At 33.2% G+C, this 24,847-nt stretch overlaps 2 protein-coding genes across 7 annotated transcripts in view; both read right to left on the reverse strand.

The window, feature by feature from the left end:
- The window catches only part of LOC111424670 (nephrin-like), a 365,438-nt gene that overhangs the window by 146,356 nt on the left and 194,235 nt on the right, over positions 1-24,847 (reverse strand). The window lies entirely within an intron of this gene.
- LOC139430338 (hatching enzyme 1.2-like) lies at positions 19,064-20,532 on the reverse strand. The gene is made up of 3 exons (XM_071197160.1): positions 20,172-20,532; positions 19,717-20,110; positions 19,064-19,665 (listed from the first exon to the last, which is right to left on the reverse strand). Exons 1-3 carry the CDS (start codon positions 20,510-20,512, stop codon positions 19,504-19,506), a joined length of 897 nt encoding a protein of 298 aa, XP_071053261.1. The 5' UTR covers positions 20,513-20,532; the 3' UTR covers positions 19,064-19,503.

Genomic DNA, 24,847 nt, shown 5'->3' on the forward strand with positions numbered 1-24,847 from the left:
CACTACATGTTACTGATTATTGCAATTTTAATGTCCATAATTTTTCCAATGCGGATGAAACGGTGATACGCACGCAATAGCCGCATTACAAACACCCGGTGCAACGTTGTAGAAATATATTCAGCAGAGGTTCGTTAATGTTCGGTTTTCCCTATAATTTGTAATCTTGGTTCGCGTTATGAAACCATGCAACACAGGTTTGTTTATATGTTAGTGAATGCGTGTGAATCTGATGTGTTGGTGTAATAAAATATATTTATGTGGGGTGCATTGCAGTGTTAATATAGTAATTACGAGGGTAGATATTAAATTAAAATTATTTATTACCAAGAACGAAAAATGTAATATTCTTCGAAAGAGGTCAGAAAAGTTTAACCGCAACCAATATCGTATTTTGTTTTTTCCATCGGAGTAAAGGAAAAAGCTTTGCTCAGATTGGCTAAGTAGTCTCGATATATCTTCTTAACGGGATAGATCCTACCGGGTAAAAACGCAGGCAACGGTCGTATATCAGGGAATAATGCGGCACAATTGCCGCTATAAATTTGTCGAATTGATAAACCTGCAAGCAGTTTCGGAAGATAACTATTGAACATCCGGCGTCGCGACTCTATGATTTAACTGCGTGGGCGGAAGCCCGACGGCGGTAACGTAATTGCGCCAGGAAAATCTGAACCGATCGAAAAACGATGATTCCATTCGAAAAATAATTCGCGATGCGACTCTGTCCCACCCCAACTTTGCAATCGCTGCTATACGGTTGTAATTTAAAATTCAACCTGCGTTGAAATCCGATTAAGCCGGCCCTGCCAATAAATTCCGCCCGCTACTGCTTAACCGCCCGAAATGTTACGTAATTCAAGTTGCGCTTGCAGTAAGCGCTCTGTTTATAAGCAAATATAGGCACGATTGAACAAATGATTTTGAAATTTAATTTGTTGATTGTCTTTCATTTTTGTTTATACAATTTAATGAAATACAATATATTTAATTATTTAAAATATAAAATATTGCTGTGTTTTATGAAACAATCAACTTGATTAATTCCAGAAATACTTTTGATAGAGATTTCGTACAAAACCATTTACATGGAAATATGACTGGAATTTACACGCCGTGCATAACCAACAGGTAACAAGTTCCGGTCCGGTAATTTCCAGTCCAAAAGCACACCTTTATGTTTAAGCGCATTTCCCTCAGAAATTGGAAGTGAAACTAGAACGCTCCGGTAGAGACTACTATTTCACTATATCAAGTCCATGTTCGATGTTCTATGTTAACCCTCCCCAGACGTAATTACTCTCCAGCGAACGTGCCGTTGCAGGAATCGTAGGGTGATTCTATTGTTTTTCATATTTCCGTTGTTTAACACTGCTTTGGCTGAAAGCTGTCCCCTCGTGGAAAATTGTAATCGAAAGACGAGTGCTTTTGGTCGACTTTCAATTACTTATAGCTACTACCACTTTACGCGACGTGAATCCATGTCGTTGTTTATAACGGGGTTCAATTTATGAGGTTTGCATATATGTATTGCGGAAGCTGCGCCGGCATGTAGTGGAGCAAATAATAGGATCTCGTATATAACGAAGCCTATTGAGATGAGATGGCGAGAATAAAGCATGAAAGGGGTTGGTACATGTCAAGCTATATATAAGAATTTATATACAGAGTGTGCCAATAAGTCAGTAGCACCTAATTAAACAGTTAGAAACACATTATTAAAAAAGGAATTGTTAAATTTATAAATCAAAAATAATACGAGATTTTTTAAAAATCATATCCACAGTATTATTAAGAATCATGATATGATATGTTAAATTGAAGCTACTTTATGATGTGATTTAAAAACTGTTAAATAATATAATTGAAATTTCCAGAAAGAAATTATTAAAGAAGAAATTGTTAAATTTATAAATAACAATAATACGAGAATTTCCAAAAAGTGATATCGATTGTATTTTTAAAAGTCTTGATAAAATATGTATGATAAATTGTAGCTTCAAGATTCTAGTTTGTCATATTTATGATTTAAACTATATTGAAATTTCCTCTCACGTACTTCTGCTACTTTCTCTATTGAAACAAAATGTTACTAAAGAATTTTCAAAATTTAACTTCTTCCCCCGATTTCTCCATTCATGTCAATCATCAAATTACACATAAGATAATAACTAACTCTTATCTGCCATTCAACCGCCCTCGAAGACTAAATTTCAGACAACTTTCTACAGCCAGAAAAAAATTTGAAATTTTAGTATCATTAGGGATCTGCCCTACATCATCTTCATCAGTAGCCTCTCCTTTGCACATGGGTCTAAAAAGGACTCCGGAGATTGGCGCCCTTCGATCGGGCTTACCGCCAAATTCACCCGAATACATTTACAAAACGGCTAGAACCACACCATTTGGTCTATTTGAATTTTTACCAATGCCTTTTGGTTTGCGAAATCCCGCACAAACATTTCAGAGATTCATCAACGAAGTTGTCTAACTTTCCTTTTTCTCTATTTAAATGATATTTTAATAGCTAGTAAATCCGAAGATGAACACTTAGAATATATAAGAATTCTTTTTGAAAGACTAAGCAGTTATAATATAAATATACAACCAAATAAATGTATATTTGGTGTCACCTCACTAGACTTTTTAAGTCATACAGTATCAGAAAAACGAATTCGACCTTCTCACTCAAGAATAGACATCATATCCAAGTTTCCTCAACCAAATACCGTAAAAAACTTCAACGTTTCTTAGGAATGTTAAATTTTAACCACCGTTTCTACTACATAGACGAGTAAATAAATTGCAATTTCAAAAAATCAAAAACATTACACTCTGGACAACAGAAGAAAAACATTCTTTCTCTAAAACCAAAGACTTTCTAGTCAATGTTACACTTCTCTCACATCCTTCTCCAATAGACTTCTAAACAGGAATAGGAGCTGTTGTTTCCCAAATTAACAATGGAACTACTTCACCAGTAGCCTTCTTTTCCAAAACAATGTCTAACAGCCAAATGAAGTACTCCACCTTTGACAGAGAACTCTTAGCTATGTATGCCGCGGTTGAACATTTCAAACATTTCTTACAATTGAAACAATTCAATATTTTCACAGGTCATAAACCCCTAATCACTGCGCTCTCTTCAAAAACAGAAAAAACTCCTAGGCGAACCAGATGCATTAACTACATAGTTAAGCTAACCTGTGAAATCTCTTACATTAAAGGAAAATGCAACACAGTGTCAGATACTTTATCAAGAATCTTTATCCCTCTGAGAAAACAATTAAAGAAACACAAAGTTCCGATAAAGAACTACAATATTTCTTATAAAATCAATCTTTAAAAAAAACACCATTTATCTAAAATTAAAAGTCAATCTTCTAATTTAGATCTTTGGTACGAAGATTCTTCTTCATGGCTAAAACTGTATATTCCCAAAAAACTTCTAAAAACCATCTTTGATAAATTTCATTATATAGCTTTCTTTTGGTTTTTGGTTTCTGTTACCACTTCTTTTCATTCCAACATTAAACCTTTTATCCACAAAGATTTATTTGTTACAGATTTTGTATCGCCCCTTGTTTGAAGGTCCATTTAAAGTCATTAAACGTTTTCCTAAAACTTTTATCAGTTTAAAAGATAACAAGCAATTATCAATTAACATTGACCGTTTGTCACCACCATTTATAGCTAATGACAAATTAGAAATTGCTTGTTATCGAAATTCTTTCTTATATATACGATATGTGTATATATATATATATATATATATATATATATATATGTTAAATTGAAGCTTAAGAAATCTAGTTTATGGTATGATACAAATATTATCATTATTTTTTTGAAGTTTCCAGGAAAAAAAATCTAGTTTGATATGATATAAATCGTAATTCAAGTTATTTACTTGGATGTGATGTAATAAGAGACGTCTACAATGTGTATTGAAGTTATAAAAGGAAAAGAGTGTCAATATATCGCCATTGCAACGTAGTGGCGTTACAAAGACTCGACGTGGAGAGGCCGGTGTCGTCCGGATCAATTTCACAAGAGCGAAGTCCCAAGTACGCGATTTTTGACGGAACCCAGTCACGTCTAACTCGCCAAACTAAGCTCTAATCCTCATCCCGTATGTATGAATTCCATTCGGGTCTGAAATTTCGTCGCGCGCGATGTCGCATGCACTTTCGGCGCGTAATTAAATAAGGACGGGAGCGTCGGGCGCGTTTATTCGCGGCAAGAGTCGCTGCATACGCTAGCAGGATATTCTGAAAGAATAATGCAGTAATCACAGCGTTTCTACCGAATTTCGCCACGACCATACGAAAATAGCATGTTTCCGTGACTTGCCTTCAATCCCATTTTGTGCCCAAATTGGATATGCATTTTAGGTTACTTTTTTGTGTTATGCTCCAATATCTGTATACTAGCATATTTTTAAATTAATGTTAAAGTAAGAGAAGTAATTAAAAGAAAACTCTCATATTTCATACTTATTCCTGTTAAAATGAACTTGAAATACTTAAAATGTACTTTATGTAATGCTTACTCTACGTTTTCGTCCTGTTCCGTCTCGTTCTTATATCACCAGACCTTTCGTGTGTCTCTCAATGCCTGCTCAGTGTCTTTCAATTCTCTTTACAGTTTTCTTTCTCTGTTTCCAGTTTAATTCTTTCTCATTTCAGTCTCTTTCCCGTATTTCTCATTACTACCCACTTTCTTGGGTTTCTTTCCTGTTTTCCTCTTTCTTTGCTCAATCTCCTTGTTTTTCTAGTCTACCTCGTCCTTTTTCTTCACTTCCTTATTAATAGAACCACTTTGCACATTTCCTTCTATCTACCCATACTCTCTCCATTCTCTTCTCAGTTTCTTCTTCAGTTTCTAGTATCCTTCCTCCTTTAATTTGGGCAAGTTTATTAAATATACTGCAAATTGAATCAATGAGCTTGAATCATTTACTAATTGAGATCAATTCTGTATCGAGATATACTTCAATTCCTTCAATATAAATTATTAAATTAAACAATTAAACCTCTTCGTCATATATTTACCCTCAGCAGCTTTCGTGCATCATCGGACACTTAATCTTTTTCGCAGTCTTTAGTACAATATACCATAAAATCTTCTGAAAAGTGGTATTGCCAAAGAAGTTAATGTTTCATACAGACAAAAACAGCAAAGGAAACTTAGAAGCCCAAGTAAAAATTATGCAGAAATAACATTCAAAGTTGTAAGGAAATTCTAAAGAGTTTTGGGTTTTGCAGAAAATAATGATTGGGTACTTTAAGTAATAATTACTACTTTGATGAGACGTTCCTGTCTGTCAGATATGATTTCAAAGATAATCGTGTGGATGGGGATGGAGCTTCTTCTCTTTAGTATGAGTTGTAAAGCGTTGTGCCACACCTTATCAAAGTCTTGAGATACATCGAGAAAACCTGCAGAACAATATCTTAAAACAATATCTAGTTTTCAGTTATAAAAGCTAAAAATTAAAAATTTATCATTTCACCCCCACGTTTATTCTGGAGTTGCTGATATGGGGGAGCATAGTGGAGGGCATCCTCGAATTACCTACGATAGTTCTTACAATTAGTAGTTTCGCAATTCTAGTAGTTAACAATTTTTGATTGATAATCGTTGTATATTCTTGTTTTTCTTTTGGTTCGATTCCCGTTATTTTATTTGCCTGTGTCATCTGTTGCCGAACTTCTTCTACCTCCCCATAACCTGTTATATTCATACTCATATACTCAAATTTCCTTTGTTGCTCTATTACTTGACCATCAATTTCTATCTTGCATCTTCAGAGTTTTTTACGTTATATTACCTAGATTAGCGCTGCCCTCTCGTGCTAGCTCATCTGCCGCTTCATTGCTAGCAACCCCAGAGTGACCTGGGACCCAGATCAGAGAAACTCTGTTATCACAACTCAGTGTGTTTAACACGTTGACTGCCGTGTATATCAAAACTGATATACACCTGTAGGGTCTAGTACGGTGCGTGATATACTCGCGGCAGTCAACGTGTTATTGTTCTCTTACAGTCATTAACCAGAGCCGACATAGTTTTCACGGCTTGTAGCGCCTAGCGTCATGTTCTTCACACCACTCTCAAGAAGTATTTTAGCACCCATGTCAATAGCAAATACTTCCGCCTGGAATACAGTATAGTACGTACCCAGGCTGTAAGCTTGCTTAATCCGAGGTGTGTGGCAGTATACTCCTGCTCCGACTTCTTCATGCAAATATCTGCTTGAACCAGAAAATTTTCGTTTTCGATACAGGACTGCAGTACAATCTGGTAACGAGCATTAATCACTGACAGTGACCCCGCCAAATCTGACAGGTCGGAACAGTTTTGGACATATTGCAAAATCCGTAAATGGTAGTTCTAGCCACTTTCTCTATATGCAAATCCAAAGGAGATAGACCACGAGGAACTTCCATTGCTAGAGTTGTGCTGGAGCTCCATTGTGCTTATCGCATCAGAGATTGCCAATCCAGACACCCGTTGAATTCGTGGAAGTTTATTGATAACTGAAGTCTGTCGGACTTTCTTATATCAGGCTGCTGTTCCGTACGTGATCATAGGTCTAACCACAGTCACATAGAGCCAGTAGTCTTTCAAGGGTAAGAACCGAATTTCTTCCATAAAAACTATGACAAGTCCACAAGGGTAATTTAGCTTTGTGCAAAACTTCCTGCAAATGTCTATTCCATGAGTCAGAGTTTTTTTAGATGTGGTCATACATTTTCTTTTTACTGTGTATATGTTATATTTCCACCCATAAATCTTTGAAGATCAACAATAAATTTTAAGCTTTCAATTAAATATGTCAAAAATTAACTTATTTAAAATATTATAAGTTAATTTTAACTTTATAAATTAATTAAAACAACTTTTTTAAAATAGCTAATATTTCGATTGTTGATTACAATCTTCTTCAGAGCATTTTATTGCTAAAAGATTTTACAAATAAGAAACGTAAATCAAGCAACAATGTTTAAGAAGCAAAAAATATAACTTATTTGTAACTCGAAGTGGCGTAAAATCTCAAAATTCGTCAAAGTTGAAAATTGAGGTATTATTAGGACTAGAACCTTGCAAGTTGGATCTAAAATTATCATCAGTCCTATACTTAAGTTTAGTAAAATGGTTTCCTAATTTGTTATCATAACAGTCAATGATCCTTATTTTATCAATACATTTTAACGTTTTCTTTAGCCTTCCTATATATGGAAACTTTTTATAAGTTAAATTAATTCAGAACTAGTTAAACTAATCTGGTTGATATTATTGTGTGAATACGTTGAAAACAAAAGTTTGTTAACCAATTTACGAGGATAACCATTGTTGACAAAATTTATTCTAAGGAAATTAAGATTTTGCTGTAAAAACTGATTATCACAGATATTCGAAACTCTATGCTTCATGCCAAGAACGGTGGAAATTTTATGTTTTAAATTGTGACTTGAGAAATAATTCAAATCGCGTCCTGAGTACGTTGGTTTGACAAACCAGTCAAATTAAATGATGTTATTATGATTTCTTATCATTTTCGTGTCTAGGAAAGAAATGCAGTTGTCTTTTTCGATTTCGATTGTGAACTGAATGCTCGGATAAAAACTGTTAAACTAATTCAACGTTGAATCTATATTATCTTTATGTATTCCAATGATCAAAGTATTAATATATCTTTTGATAAAACTGATGCGAAAACCCGAGTTGTTATTAACTAAAATCTCATCCAACGCGAAATCCATCACCATCAGAGCCAGAACCGGCGATAAATTACATTATCAAAGGTGAAAATTGAAGTATCAAAAATAAGTTTCAAGCCAAGCAAAAAGGTGTTATCCCCCTAAATTCATCCACAAACTGAAAGGTGTTGGTAATGTTGTAGTTAGTTCTATTGTTAATAGTTGAACCCAAAATTGTAGCAATGTGCCTCACCAATCAATGATATGATCGGCCTCAAAGGTGTCCCCTCCTTATGTATTTTAGGTAAAAAGTATGCCTTAGCAAGGATTGAGTTATTATTTGTAAGTTGTCTCTTTTCACCGATGTTAATATACTCCTTTTCATAAAGTAAATTAACAAAATTGTTGATTTTGTTTTGTACAGAGATCAACGAGTTATTATTAATAACCTTGTAGACATTAGTGTCACTTAACATATCTCTGGCTTTAATTAAGTAATCGTCGGCATTTTAAAAAAGTTGTTTTACTTTTAATCCTGCTGACCGAAAATCCGATTAATTTTTTTTTCTAAAAATTAAATGGACATATTTAATTTCCTCCCCGCCAGGCGGGGAGTGTTCTTGGATTATTTAAGGTAGATCTTGGTAGTTGCAGTTTCTGATTCTTAAAAAATAACTTTTAAGTTTTCAATTAAAACATTATATCTTCTTCCTTCTTCTAAAATACGCTAAAGCCTGTTCCTTCATCGGTTTTGGTCTCATCTATATGCTGTCATTCCATCTTTTTCTTGGGCGTCCAATACTTATTCACCGGTCAGGTGATTTTTCTCTTGCTACTCGCACAAGTCTGTTGGTTGCTATTCTGTTGTTACATATGTTGGTTCTATTATTGTTTTCTGTGTAGTGCCCATTCAATAATGTTTTCTGTATTGCATTTCTTTCTTATATCTTTACTTATCTCTATAGGTTTTCCCTGATATCCTCCTAAGAATTTTCATCTCAGTTGTCTCAAAAAATCTTCTTGTTTTTTTGTTCGATTAATATGTTTGTTTCTTCAAATCATTTAGTTGAGGCTATTTTGTTTGCTTTTGTCACCTGTTTCCGAACTTCTCCTATAACTTGTTATATTCATACCCATATACTAAAATTTTCTTTGTTGCTCTATTACTTGACCGTAGATCATACATTTTGTTTTTTCTGCGGATATTTCCATGTTATATTTCCTTCTTGTTGTGTTAAAAATGTGTATAAGTCCTTGAAGATCATCTATATTTTCTGCAAAGAGCATCGCATCGTCTTATATTCATACCCATATACTGAATTTTTTGTTGTTGCACTATTACTTGAGCGTAGATTTTTATCTTGCATCTTCAGAGTTGGTTAGACGTAATCATACATTTTGTTTTTTCTGCGGATATTTTCATGTTATATTTCCTTCTTGTTGTGTTAAAAATGTGTATAAGTCTTTGAAGATCATCTATTTTTTCTGCAAAGAGCACCGCATCGTGGTCTCTGGTTTTCATAACTCTGGTCAATCTCTGCTTTTGGAAACAATAAATTTTAAGTTTTTAATTAAAAAAGCCAATAAATAAAAATTCATTTCTCCGCCCTACATTTATTCTAGAGGTGCAGAGTTTACAGCCGCAGAGTCATTTTTAAACTCAAAATGAATTTACGTGGAAAGAAAAAATTTTGTTATTTAGCGCCTCAAGTCAAACAATATACATTTATGTACCGGAAATGTACTGTTCATTTGCACACTGCTTGTTTTCAAACATTTCGCTGAAAATTAAAAATAAACAAAAAAAAAATTTTCTGTTCACATTCTTCTTATACAATACAAGTTTTTATTTATTCAATACTCTGACATTTTTATTTGCCATCGCATATGTACTCACCCACTCTCTACATTTTAACATTTCAATTATGAATTAGTTCCGATTTATAACTCGTAAAAACTTTAATATCATTATTTACTTGATTTCGATTGAGTTCTTTTAAAGCTGTTATATTTAATTATTGCGTATTTAACAAAGACAGCTTGAAACGTATTTTTGCAACAATGCAACATTACAGTAGTGATTGAATAAGCTTATTATCTCAAATTATAAAACACTTTGCGGTTTCGTTCACCTTATCGGTTCAAAGTTTATTATCGGACTGGTTGCCGAGGTTAACGAAACGTGCTCAGGATTTAACGCACCGCCTAGTCGAGCAATTGAATGCAAATGTGTAGATAACACAGCGGCACTCTGATTGTTCCGCACGTATTACATATTAAGCTCGTGGACAAAAGGTTTGCGTACACGTACGAACAGATTTTGATGTGTTGCACGGATAATATGTTACTTGCTGTTTAACATCAAGCACCTTTGGGTGCTGTTTCATTTAAGCGGATTTCATCTACTTAACGTTAATTCAGAATCATTACAGTTAATTAAAACGGCCTTATTCAAACATACTTACGTTAGTTACACTATCGTATTAGTATAAATACAAAACACAAATAAACATCAATAGTTTGTAATTATAAGAGATATTGATTTAACACCAATTTTGTCTTTAATACTCTGTGTATATAATATGTTTTTACGTTATTATTGCAAACACGCCGTAATGTATAGGAACACGCGTTTCCGAATTTAGACCGAATTTAAATGCGTTGAACGTTAGCAAATAGGGAGATAATCGTATATTATGACTGGTAAAGCACTCTGATATGCGCATAAATTAATACAACAAATACAGAAATTATCAAAACCTGCGAAATTATTGATTACCACTCCGAAAATGCAATCGACAGATTTATTGACATAGGCTTTTCTAATATGTAATTCTAATTAAACCAATAATTTCTTATTAACCGCATATGTGATGTAATAAATCAAAATTAAGAGGTAAATAACGTACTTGTTGCATGAAAAAAAATAGCCCCGATGTGTAAACAAGATAGGCTACCAGAGCTTGGTGCATTTTTAACTAATTCGCCCTTGTCCCCGTTATTCACCAAGGAAAAGCCCCCGGGTCTGTAGTTCATTTACACCTGGCCTCCTTTATTTATTCATCGTCCTTTTATCGAACTCTTAAATATTTACCTCTGGGAATTCTTGGGCTCGAATTAAAACTTTTATTACCCCGGCTCTGTTTGAAACGAGTAATTGTGAAAAATACGAAATAAAAACCAGAGGAAGAGGGAGCGAACTTTGAAATGCCGGGTTCCGGAAAGCCATGCAAAAGTAATTTAGAGAGCTGACTCAAGAATATCTCCTCTAGGGCTAGCTAAAACGGCCGGGAGTGAGGTCTGGTGTTAAGAGAAGTTATTATCACGCAACGCCGAACAGCTTTTATGAGGGAGTTCTGTCCGTCTGCCTTCGTAGCTTTTCAATAGAACTTTCCGCACCCACCCATCAACAACATTACCATTAACCTTAATGCTGTATTAATGAATAGAGAACAGTTGTAATAACAGAAATGTATTGCTATGAGATGTTATCGAAAATTGAATAATAATTATAAAATTGCTTATAAAAACTAATGAACCCAAATCAATATACAATACTATTAAGGTAATAATATAATGACCACATTTATAACGTGTGAAGTATTCCCAAGAACATTGAAAACTGTTAATTTATGCAGGACCATAGGGAAATTACGGAGTGAAAATTTAAACGCCAGTTTTTAGGTGGAATAAAACATAGGATTAAAAGTAAATAAAATATGATTTCACGTTTATCTAAAAAAAATAATAAAAAAAACAAAAATATTTTTTATGTAAATATAGCTCACTTAGATTAATGAATTTAAAATATATGTGCAAATAATATTGGAAATTGTTAATAAATTAAAATTGTTAAAATTAGATTTCCTTAGCGCTAAAAATAAAAATAATTTTAGCAAAATTGGATATTTTCGGATACTGATTTAATATTTTTAGCACTAATAAGGAACTTGATATGAAACGTGTTATACAATGAATTAAAACAAATTATATCTCAATAAAATCTTCTTTAAATAAGCTTTCTTTCAAGATATCATTCATGAAAAAATCTTAATTTATTCAAATGATATTGACCATATAGTATAGTTTCGTTCTTTAATATTTTTAACTCTATCAACTAATTTGAAATGAAACGTATTATAAATTAAATTAAAACAAGTTATACTTTATTCATATCTTCGTTAATTAAGCTTTCTTTTAACATATCATTCATGAAAATACCTTAATTTTTCAAATGATATATTTTTAGTTCCACCAAATAACTTGATATGAAATTTATTGGATTAAAACGCGTTATACCTCATTAAAATTGTCGATAATTAAACTTTCTTTTAAGATATCACTAGTGAAAGTATCTCAATTTATTCAAATGATATTGACCAAAGAGCCTCAGCTTTGTTTTTTAATATTTTTAGCTCTAACAAATAACTTGATAGGAACTGTTTTATATATTGGAGTAAAGCTTTCGGTTAAGATATCACACATCATATTTTTAGCTAGTAGCGAGTAACTTGATATGAAACGTTATATATACCTATTGGATTAAAGTTAATTACATCTCATTATGATCTTCATTAAATAGGCTTTCTTGTAAAATATCATTCATGAAAATAATTTAATTTATTCAAATGATATTGACCAAATAGTTATAATTGCATTCTTTAATATTTTTAACTCTATCAACTTATTTAAAATGAAACGTATAATATATTGGATTAAAATACGTTATAATTCGTTTAAATCTTCGTTAATTAAGATTTCTTTTAACATATCACCCATAAAAATATCTCAATTTATTCAAATGATATAGACCAAATATCATAATGTTATTTTTAATATTTTTAGCTTTACCAAGTAACTTGATATGAAACGTATTATTTATTGGATTAAAACGACTTATACCTTATTAAAATCTTTGTTAATTAAGCTTTCTTTTAAGATATCACTTGTGAAAGTATCGTAATTTATTCAAATTATATTAACCAAATAATTATAGTTTCGTTTTTTAATATTTTTAGCTCTGCCGAGTAACTTGATATGAAACGTGTTATATAATGGATTAAAATAAACTACATCTCATTGAAATTTTCGTTAATTAAGCTTTCTTAAAAGATTTCACTCATGAACATATCTCAATTTATTGAAATGATATAGACCAAATAGTCATAGCTTTGCATTTTAAAATTTTTTTCTCTAACAAGTAACTTGATAGGAACTGTTTCATACATTGGATTTAAACTAGCTACATCTCGTTGAAATCAAGCTTTCTCTTAAGATATCAGTCACCATTATATCTCAATTTATATAAATACTATAGACCAAATAGTCATAGTTTCGTTTTTTAATATTTTTAGATGTAAGGAGTAACTTGATGGGAAACATATCATTTATTGGATAAAAACGGGTTACACCTCATTAAAATCTTCGTTAATTAAGCTTTCCTTCAAGCTATCACTCGTAAAAGTATTTTTTTCATTTCATTTCAATTTATACAAATTATATTGATCAAATAGTTATAGTTTCGTTTTTTAATATTTTCAGCTTTGCCGAGTAACTTGATATGAAACGTGTTATATATTGGACTAAAATAAACTACATCTCATTAATATCTTCGTTAATTTAGCTTTCTTATAAGATATCACTCATGAATATATCTCAATTTATTGATATGATACAGACCAAATAGTCATGCTTTGTTTTTTAAAATTTTTAGCTCTAACAAGTACCTAACTTGATAGGAACTGTTTCATACATTGGTTTAAAACTAGCTACATCTCGTTGAAATCTTCATTAATCAAGTTTTCCTTCAAGATATCACTCACCATTATATCTCAATTTATATAAATAATATAGACCAAATAGTCGCAGTTTCGTTTTTTACTATTTTTAGCTCTAACAAGTAACTTGATAGAAACTGTTTTATACATTAGATTAAATTTAGCTACGTTGACTAGCTCGTTGAAATCTTCATTAATCAAGCTTTCTTTTAAGATATCACTCATGAAAATATCTCAATTTACTCAAATTATATTAACCAAATAGTCATAGTTTCGTTTTTTAATGTTTTTAGCTCTACTGTTGTAAGAACTTGATATGAAACGTTTTATATATTGGATTAAAACAAACTACGTCTCATTAAATTCTTCGTTAATTAAGCTTTCTTTTAAGATATCACTCATAAAAATATTTCAATTTATTCAAATGATATACACCAAATAGTTATAGCTTTGTTTTCAAATATTGTTAGCTCTAACAAATTACTTGATTGAACAGTTCCTGTTTTATATATTGGACTAAAACTAGCTACATCTCTTGAAATCTTCGATAATTAAGCATTCTTTTAAGATATCATTTATGATTATATCTCAAGTTATTGAAATGATAAAGACCAAGTAACTTAATGTAAACCGTTTTATACATTGGATTAAAACAAACTCCATCTCATTAATATCTTCGTTAATTAAGTTTTCTTTTAAGATATCACTCATGAAAATAATTCAATTTATTCAAATGATATTAACCAAATAGTCATAATTTCGTTTTTTAATATTTTTAGCTCTAGAAAGTAACTTGATATGAAATGTTTTATACATTGGATAAAAACAAACAATATCTCATTAAAAGTTTCGTTAATTAACTTTTCTTTTAAGATATGATAAATAAAAACACCTCAATTTACACAAATGATAATGTATTAATGGGACTTATTAAGATACTACGCATTGAAGTAACTTGATTCTCCAAAGAAACATTATCAAAAGGATTCATATCGATCATAATTTTCTCGATTTTGAGTTTTAAACGGAACAACACATATCAAATTTTGTAATTACATCGGTGCCACAAAAAAATGGGAGAAAATTGAGTAAGTAATTTAACAAATTTGAATTTGTATGTAGCAATTAATGAATTAACAGAAAGTTTTAAATACAATAAAATATCGTTCGAACACGGTATAAATACATTTTAATATTTTTTAAAATTGGTTCATTTCATCTAATCTTATCCGTATTCCAAACTAATCCGAACCTCGTTTTCAAGTGCAATTGATGTTGGAAAAGTTAATTTGCAAATGTAATAACTAGCATCTTTTTTTAATTAATCGTACTTCATGAACTTGCTGCTGTAAATTTCGACGTTTTTGAAAATAATATACGATTTTGTATCCAAATATATAACATGAAGTTGCAATCATCAAGAGTCAGGTAACCAAAAAAATCGTCAAAAATCTCAACAGCGTTTTATATCTCGTGAAATATCCATAGATTATCACTCGTTGGTAAAATTAATGTTTCAGATTAAATAGTGTGTATTTCGTATTATTTGCTATTAATTTTCTCATGTGAATAAAAATAGATAAAAATTTGTTACAATATTTTTGTTTCAGTAAGATGAAATAAAGTAAAAAGATTAAAACAAGGCAAGAACTGTACCGAAGGATCGTAAACCGATAGATATATGGGTGTTGAGCGGCCGGTACAGGAGTAAAGGGAAAACTCCGTCGAAGACGGAAGATTTAGCACCGCAATAAGAAACACTTCCGTGGCGGAAAAACCGCGGGAGAGGTTATCTCCAAGTTTTTATTGCGGATAGTTTTTCAATTGATTAAAATAAGAGTAAAGCAGCTCGGCGAAGACCTCGCCTTTACGATGTTTGTTGTTTCAGTCCAGATACCCGAACTGAGGTAGGGGTCGAATCGATTATCGACCCGAGGCGAAGGAAAGCGTCAAAGGGTCCATGAATTATTCCATTAGAATTATTTCTAGATGAACTGACGTATTCCGTTGGTATCTATTCGGAACGATCCACCTGGACATCCTGCATTGGTCCATCCAGTGAAATCGTTATTATTTCTTGATACCACTCGGTTCAATATTTTCTTTGGCGTAGTGCATTGCCTGGGCCTGTGTACACAAACCGAACAGAAATTTCTATAAAATCAAATATTGGATGTTTACTAGTGCTTCGACGTCGTGCAGTAATCGAAATCGATGTTCAATTATGGGCGTCCCATACGAACTGCACAAATCGAGTTGCTTGCACTCGGTGTATTTCGCACGCGTGTCAATATAACGTGGAGGGCGCGAAGTCGGAACAGAACAATGGTACTGCCGTTTACAGACGCACGTGTTCTCGTTATTGGTGCTTCTGTGAAAAGGTGAAAGTGGATCGGAAGAGAGGAAATATTTTGTCTTGTCTCCATCGATCGTTATTACTTGAATTGACAATTGGTTTGAATACTTCTTCTTTCTTGATCACCGACTTGAATAAAACCTCTTTCTTATAGAATTTATTCATAAAAAAGTAATCAAAAATTTTTTGTTGATATTTCAACGTGCATTCTTGTGATTTTGTAAATCCAACTATCCATGTTGGATTGTTATAGAACGAACCGTAAATTTTAAAAAGTCGTATCTCAAGAACGAATGGAGACATCATCATAGAATAAAGAACATTTTAAAACAAATTTGAAGACGCTTGTACCTCAGCCTCCATCAACGCTAGGTGAGATGAGCTCTAGTAAATCTGATGTGAATGAAGATGACTGTGATTTCCAAGATTCTTCAGACTAAGCCACCCCACAACTTTTTGCTCAGTCTGAGCTTGATGATTTGGTGAGAGACTTGGGACTTACCAAGGAGAATGCTGAACTCTTGGGTTCTAGATTAAAAGAAAAAAAAACGACTGGCTGCTGGAACATCTTTTTATCAGTACAGATTTAGAGATCGTGGATTTACTGACTATTTCAAACAAGAAAGCGAGTTGGTCTACTGTTGTGATGTTACCGGTTTGGTTCAAAAGTTTGGAATTGAATACAAAGCTGATAAATGGAGGCTTTTCATCGATTTTTCATAAAGAGGCCTGAAGGTTGTACTCCTCCACAATGGTAACCAATATACTTTCTTTTCCTCTAGGGTATTCTGTACACCTCAAAGAAAATTACGAGAGTTTGAAAGAGGTGCTATATAAAATTAAATATATAGACCATAACTGGATAGTTTGTGGCGATCTGAAAGTTTTGGACATGATGCTGAAAGTTTTCATTTGTGAATGGGATAGCAGAGCAAGGAATGAACACTGGACTAAACAAGTATAGAAAAGAGAAATTTCGGTACACAATCTCAGGTGTTGAAAGAGAAGCTCGGAATGCTTTTAAAAAGGTGATCACTAGATTTTTAGGGAAGAAAAAGGAGCTAACTATATCAGCATTGTCGATGATTTTCTCAAAAAATGGAAAATCTTGGCTGCCTGATGAACAAAAAAGTTCACTTTCTACATTCTTATTTGGATTTTTTCCCTGAAAACATGTAGTAGTGAAAAGCAGCGTGAACGTTTCCATCAGAATATTAAGCTCATGGAGAAGAGATATCTGGGTAGTTGGAACGTCAGTATGACGAGTGACTACCGCTGGTTACTTCATCGAGGGAATCCAGGTGTTACTCACAAGAGGAAAAGTAATAATCATATTCATACCAGTTAGTTTCAGATTATTGTGTTGAGATGCGGAAAAATGGTTAGTGATGGGAAAAAACTGTTGTCATTTTCTGTTTCAGCACCTTTCAAAACTATTAGATCACCCTAAATAATTTAAGAAGTTTTTATGAAATTAATTTTGTGGGCCTGTGTAATTTTTATTTTCTAAAAAACATCGTTGTTATGATTTTCTAAACCCAACTTGGCACGTGTGATTCCTCTAAACTTAAAGAACAGATGTTAAAAAAAATGTACCTCAAAAACTAATTGAGATATCATCATGAAAGAAAAAGCAATTGAAAGTAAATTTATTTAGTAGTTAATATATTGAAGATGAGAAGGAGACAGCAGATATTTATTTCAGTAAATATACAAGTAAATATTGAAACATATCATACAATAAATTATATAACACTCATTAGCCATAGTACTGAAACGGGCTGCCGACCGTGGTCCTCCTGCCCATGTAAAGATCGCTGATCATTGTTTAAATTCATTGATGGTTTTAAAAATGGTGTCAAAATCAGAGCGTTGGAAGGAAGGAGAAAGGTTTGAGGACATTTTCTGGTGTGACTTTTGTGCTAGGGATTTATTAGAGGGATTGTACAGAGGATTTCTAGTATTTCTTAATTTGGTAATGATTCTAATAGCTGATGTCTCTACCACTTGAATGTTTTTCAATGACTTATTTCCAATTTTAAACAACAACGGGGCTCCGTAGTTGATGATAGGTTTTACATATTGTCTTGTAAATATGCATCGCACATTTAATGTTAACACCGTTATTCTTAAATGTCAGGCTACTAAATTGCTTGGCACGTGCTATTATTTTCATTTAAACTTTTGTTGTATGAATATCAAATTTTAATTTATTATCAAGGGTTATCCCTAAATATTTGCATGTCTTCTTTGGCTGGACCAAGGTGTTCGCAAATCTGATGGTCGGAGAATATTCAGACGTCCGATGAAAAGGCAGAAGCAGTTGTGATTTCTGAGGGTTTATGTGAATTCGCCAAATTTTGAATATTGAAGATGATTTGTTCGAATCTTCAAATTTCGGAGTTATGATGTTTTGATTGTAACCTTGGATTACTTTAAACTTAAATGTTAGGGTAATTAATTAAGATACGTAAATCTCAAAAACTAATTGATATATCGTTATGAAACAAAAAGTGGTTTAAAGTAAATTTAATGAACATTTAATGCACCATAAATTATTTATTATTTTCTATAATCATCGTTGTTGTGATGTTTTATATCCAACTCTGCATATTTGATTGTTGTAGATAAGAAATATGAATTTAAAAAGATCGTATGTCAAGAACGAATGGAGATATCATGAAACAAAGAACATTTTAAAGCAAATATTATGAAGATTTAATGTACCATAAATATTTTTTTATTTTTCAAAAAACATCGCTGTTATGATTTTTTAAACCCAACTTGGCACATGTGATTATTATAAACTTAAAGAACAGATTGAAACCTAATTGAGATATCATCATGAGATAAAAAGCAATTTAAAGTAAATTCATTTAGTATCTTCAAATTTCGGAGTTATGATTTTTTGATTGCAACCTTGGATTATCTTAAACATAACTGTTAGGATAATTAATTCTCAAAAACTAATTGAGATATCGTTATGAAACAAAAAGCGGTTTAAAGTAAATTTAATGAAGATTTAAGGCAACATAAATTATTTCTTATTTTCTATGATCATCGTTGTTATGATGTTTTAAATCCAACTCTGCATATTTGATTGTTATAGATAAGAAATATAAATGATAGAAAATCGTATCTAAAGAACGAATGGAGATATCATCATGAAATAAAAGACATTTTAAAGCAAATTTATTTAGTATTTAATATATTCAGCATAAATGTTAGGGTAATTAATTTTTACGTATCTCAACAATTAATTGAGATATCATTTTAACATAAAAACCTAACATAAAAAATTTAATAAAGATCATCGTTATCATTTTTTAAACTCAACTTGGTAACAGATAAATTTGTCTGTGTTAATGAACTGAATCGTAGTGAGAGGGTTCATTGTTATTATGTGATTATTACCAATCAGTCGAAAATTGTATGACTTGCTAAAAAGAGACATAAAATGACGACAAAACATTTATTAAAGCTTTGACGTTTCATTTAGTAAATGAGGCCAGGCTGGGTACAATTGTAATTTATAAAATTTTTGGCCTTTGTGCGAGGATTTTTTGGATAATGGGCCATTGGTAAACGGGATTAGTTTGCATTATTTATCGTCCGGGTTTTATACCATCGAAATTCTTTGTGTTTGGGAGTTTATTAAAATAATCTAATAATGTATCGGGAACATCGAATTCGTTAGTGCATTCCAAATTGAAAACACAACTCCTTTCCTTTTCGAGTTGCAATAAACTTCATTGATGCGCATCACATCATAATGGCTCATTCTCATTCTTTGCCCCATTTCAAAGTTATGAGTGTTTCTTTGTATCTACGAATCAACTGTTACATTAAATAAAAATAATGTATTATGTAATATTACGAGTTCTTTAGTCATTTTAGGTCTGATTGTAAGCATATTCCCCTTTTTACCGAAGGCAAACATTGAGTAATGCATTAAAGATCCAAAATCGTATGGCATAACTTGATTAATAAAATGTTCGTTTTTGTTAAAATTATATATTCTATTTTCTCGAATATTGTTATGAAGAATTTGTACATATTTGTCTCTATCCGGTCTTGTGTGTTCGTGACTTATACCAAGAGCGTGCATCAACTCATGTACAGCGGTTCCTCTTCTTGCCCAATTAAGACAAGCAGGTTCTTGTAAATTAAGTTCTTGTTCCCCAATCATTCGACCGATATGTGACCAACATCCTGTTTTATTATTAGTTATAAAGATGTAATCAACATCTTCATCAGTTTTTGGCCTAAAACTAAAATGCGTCACAACAAAAATTAATTTTAAACCTTCCTCTATTACTTTATTTTCTTTACCGTATACAAGTTTTTTGATGAAACTTTCGAATAGCCCAATGTATTATTGTCAATCCCGTAAATGAAAACGCTGGAGAGATCACATATGGAATAACACCGCCCTCCCATAATTTAACACCTTCTAATCCCTCCCTACTTTGTAAAGGATCCATCATGATATCCCCTTCAAAGTAACCACCCTGCTCTTCAGGATTAAGATTTCCATTCTCCGATTTTTCTAAGAGATAACCCGTTTCTCGATTAGGTTTAATGTCGTATGGTACATCATTCGTGGAAGGTATTGAAGATTTTATTCTGGTAAAGAGTACAACAATAAAAATTGTACCGTACTTACTGCACATTGTTAAAGTAATTAACTACATAAATAATTTAATACATGCTCGTTAAAGTCCCACGCAAGATATAAAAAATCCACAAAAATTTCACGACATTATTATTTATCATCTCGGACGTTTCATCATTGCTTAACAAGTTTTCTTAGATTCACAACATCGTATATAATCTCGTCTTCTTTCCTGTAGGAAATCCTGCCATCCAAAAAAAGAAATCCACAAAAAAATAAATTATATCCCATCGACATTTCCTTCTTTCCCTTCGTTTTCTTTTCCTAGCCCTTTGTGTTGGAGAAAGGACCAGTATTTAATTCCCACACTTGGGTCTCCTTCCTACGGAATACAAATGAGGCGGTTATTTGGAGGACCACTCGGTTTGCCACGCGACAGCGACCAATAGCATAAGACTTGAGCTAACAGCCCCAGGCCATCTCTCACGGTTGAAGGAGAATCCGGTTTCTTTTTCGGCCCCCTAAAGCCGGAGGCATTAATTTGGCGGGGTGATTATGCGAACACGCTCTTGCAAGGTGCAATCGAACCGGTTCTGCGGTGTCTGAACAACTGAAGATGAACGAGATGTCGGGTGAAGAGACGGTCTGTTTTGAAAATAATCAGGAGATACACAGGAAATGCCTTGACAACCGTATTCTCTTAGCGTAGATTTATATTCGTCGGAAAGTATCACATAATACTGGTCAAAAATATATCAAAGTGTAATCGTGAGGTCTTGTTAACAAACTGACGAAGAAGTACTGTAATAAGTTTCGTATTTAAAAAGATTTTAATACTACTATAACAGATTTCGCAATTTTTGCATCATAACTCTAAGATGATAGATTGGCATAATTCTCTTTTTCCTGATATTGTCGAGATTATACGGAAATAACCTCATTAAATACAGAGTTAGACCAAAACCGTCATCTCCAGTTATAACACATGGGAAGGATCGAAACGTAATTAGCCGGTAAATTGAAGGTAAATTTTTTAAGCAAAAAGATAAGGTATGCCATCAGCAGAAGATGTTTTGAGTATTTTGATTGAAATGAAAAAGTTTTCCCGCATAAAAGCATATACAAGGCAACATGAAAGTCATCAGATTCAGTTACCAAGAACCAAATAGACCACGTGCTTATAGATAAAAGAATTAGTGCAAGCTGTGGCTCGGATCACATGTTGATACAGGTCCAGTTTAGAACAAAGATAAATCGGTAGAAAATACATAAGGGGCAAAACCTCTAAGAAAATCTTGACTTAAAAAAATTAATACACGAAGTAACAAAACGAGAATAACATCGGGACAAACAATAAACGATCAAGAAGAAATGAAGAGCACCTGGAAACTTTTTCTGAAGACCTGAACATGAAACAAGACTTAGATTGGAACTGGGACACCTAATTAAAAGGTGGTTATTGCGCTGAATCGGCCAGACTGTTACAAGAACAATAAGGCTCCTAGAATTGATGAAATGCCGGCTGAAATTCTTAAATACGGCAGAGGTCAACACGACTCAATCCAGATAGTTATACTGTATCGCCATAGGAGGAATGATGATACTGCCACAAAGTAAGCAGAAATAAAAGTATGTGCTTTCCTTGCTGAGCATACAATTTAATTTTTGATCATTTAACTACCTGTGTCTACATTTAAAAAGTATTTTTAGGAATCCTGATATTACTAAAAAAATATTACAAAAGAAATGGATACTATTCACATTAAAACTTATCTAGACATGCAAAAAAGTGTTACTTTAATCAAAACCCTACTAAAAACTTTAAAGCTCAAATAGAAGGACAAACCATAATGAGCGGTCATTTTGGTCCAAATAATATTTTGCGTACAATTGGCTTTTAAATACGGTGAGAGCACATGAAGTATCGTTAACAATAAAATAAGTTGTTAGCATTTGTGGTGTTAGAAGAAGGCACATGCGCATTCAGGAAGAAATATGATGGATAGTCCATAATAAAAATCTTAAAACTATATGTTGACATCAATGATGTTCAAATCGTTGATTGCTGTTATATAAGACAAATCTGAGTATAATGAAGTAACAAGGACTTTTAAAACGCATGTTCTAGCCCTTCATAGGAATAGCATACAAAGTACACATTACAAGTCCCTAAAACGTAGTGCTAAAGAACTAGAATTTGCAATTACGTTGGGATGTGTATAAACTAATTAATCTTTCGTAAAATCTCTTTCTATTTGGATTACTAAAAGCAGAAAATCTAATTACTGGTAACGCAGTAATACGCAAACACATGGAACGAACCCATTTACAATTTTATCGATTACCTGATGATATCTACCAAACAAAGTATATTAGTTGAAGTATTTAAAGGAAAATCTTTAATCGATTTAAATATCGAAGACAACATAGAACTATATGAATTCAGATATTGGTTCTATTGGTGAAACATCATTTTAATCAACTGAATGATCAACAGGACTAAGAACAAATAATATGAATACTTAGATACGAAAATGTAAATCGAAAAGTAATTAAACATGTATGTTGGTTTCTTCCTAATCGTACTTTCGATCGAACTGAGGTTAATGTAAATATAGAAGGAGTGGCCACTCGAATTATGACTTCAGCGGTTATCATATCTGTGTCATGAAAACCCTCTGTATAAGTAGTGGTATTAATGAACACCTTATCGGCTCTGGTAATCACAATCCAAGGTAAATATGACACAATCATAACTCAACTAATGCAGGAAGCCCTAGTACTTCCCAGCACTTGGTGCAGAAGCAATGGGCTCAACAACAATCCAAATAAAATCGAAATAGTCCCTTTCACTCGGAGAAGGAACCTACAATTGAGAGCACCCTTCATTGAAAGCAGAACTATTAACCTCAAAACAGAACTCCGACATAGATAAGGCGAGGAAGACTACATTGGGCCTACGTAGCAATAATCGCCTAATAGTCGCCTATGGTTCATTGATTTGGTGGACAAAAACAAATCATAAGAAGCCCAACTACAGTTGGCACAAATCCAGCGGTTAGCATGTCTTAATATAACAGGTGCAATGAGATCTTGTCCGACGGCTGCTCTTGAAGCCACTTCTTGGTCTTACACCACTTCATTTATATATACAAAAGGAGACAGCTTTGAGTGCCTCATCACTGAAAACAGCTTCTTCACTCAAGTTGATGCATGGTAACCTCAGAGGACATCTCGAAATCTTCAAGAATTAAAACGGACCTTATACCGACAGAATACTATTTTGACCAGCCGTATAAGGAATGCGTATTTAGAAGCAGGGATGATTGGGCGAAGGGTGGGCCTCAACTAAAAACAGGAGCCCTTACCTGGTACACCAATGCTTCATAGACAGTTGGATCCGGAGTAGGCATGAGCAGCGGTGGACCAAGTTTGTGCTATAAACTTCTGCATCGCTTTGAATCTACAAAAGGGACAGAAAGGTGCATCCATAAACATTTTTGCAGACAGTCGGGCCGCCCTCAATGCAATTGAGGCCTACACGTGTGACTCAGCACTGATCACAGAATGTACCAGCAACCTGAGAGACATCGCTAGGGGCAATGACATTACTCAATAGTGGGTTCCAGGTCACAGAAACATTGAAGGCAATGAGACGGCCGACAAGTTGGCCAAAGAGGCAGCGAAAACGCTCTTCATTAGACCCCAACCTGAGTGTGGACTACAAAAAACCCACGTAAAATAAGTAATTAACTTACAGGTCACCGATAAGCGAAAAGTATGATAACTCCGTCACAAAATAAAATCGAAGAGGTTTTATGCTTCAGCAAAGGGAATATAAGAACGCTCTCAGGTTTCCTGGCCGGCCATGTACCCCTAAAATACCCCCTCTTCCACATTGGACAAGCTGAGGATCAAACTTGCCGATTTTGCAACGACGACGCAGAAATGGCTGAACGTATACTGTGTAATTGCGTCGCCAGAGGCCGCCTAAGACACAAAATTTTCGGTAAAGCTCTTCTAACACCTACCGACATGAAGGCACAATACCTTGGAGCAATACTAAGGTTCATTAATGATTTACATTTGCCCTAAACTTTCGGGGGGCTAAAGTTACAATAAATCTCATAGGTCGCGATAACGAGAGGGGTCGCTCCGCAACCCGGTAGCATTAATAATAAGTAGTGGTAGCAGATTTATGCAATTGAAGGGATTTATAACAATAACTGTAAAAGCTATTATTGTTAACCAGTGGCTAGCCATTATGTCTGCTGTGTCAATTGAATCAACTGTATCAATCATCCTTAAAAATTAGACGATGTTATCAGCTGGCGAATATAGAGGAAACGCGATAACATTGCTATGGCAGTCAGAATGCTTAAACTATTCACCT

The sequence above is a fragment of the Onthophagus taurus genome, chromosome 7 (genome assembly GCF_036711975.1).
Source record: "Onthophagus taurus isolate NC chromosome 7, IU_Otau_3.0, whole genome shotgun sequence".
Taxonomy (NCBI): Eukaryota; Metazoa; Arthropoda; class Insecta; order Coleoptera; family Scarabaeidae; genus Onthophagus; species Onthophagus taurus.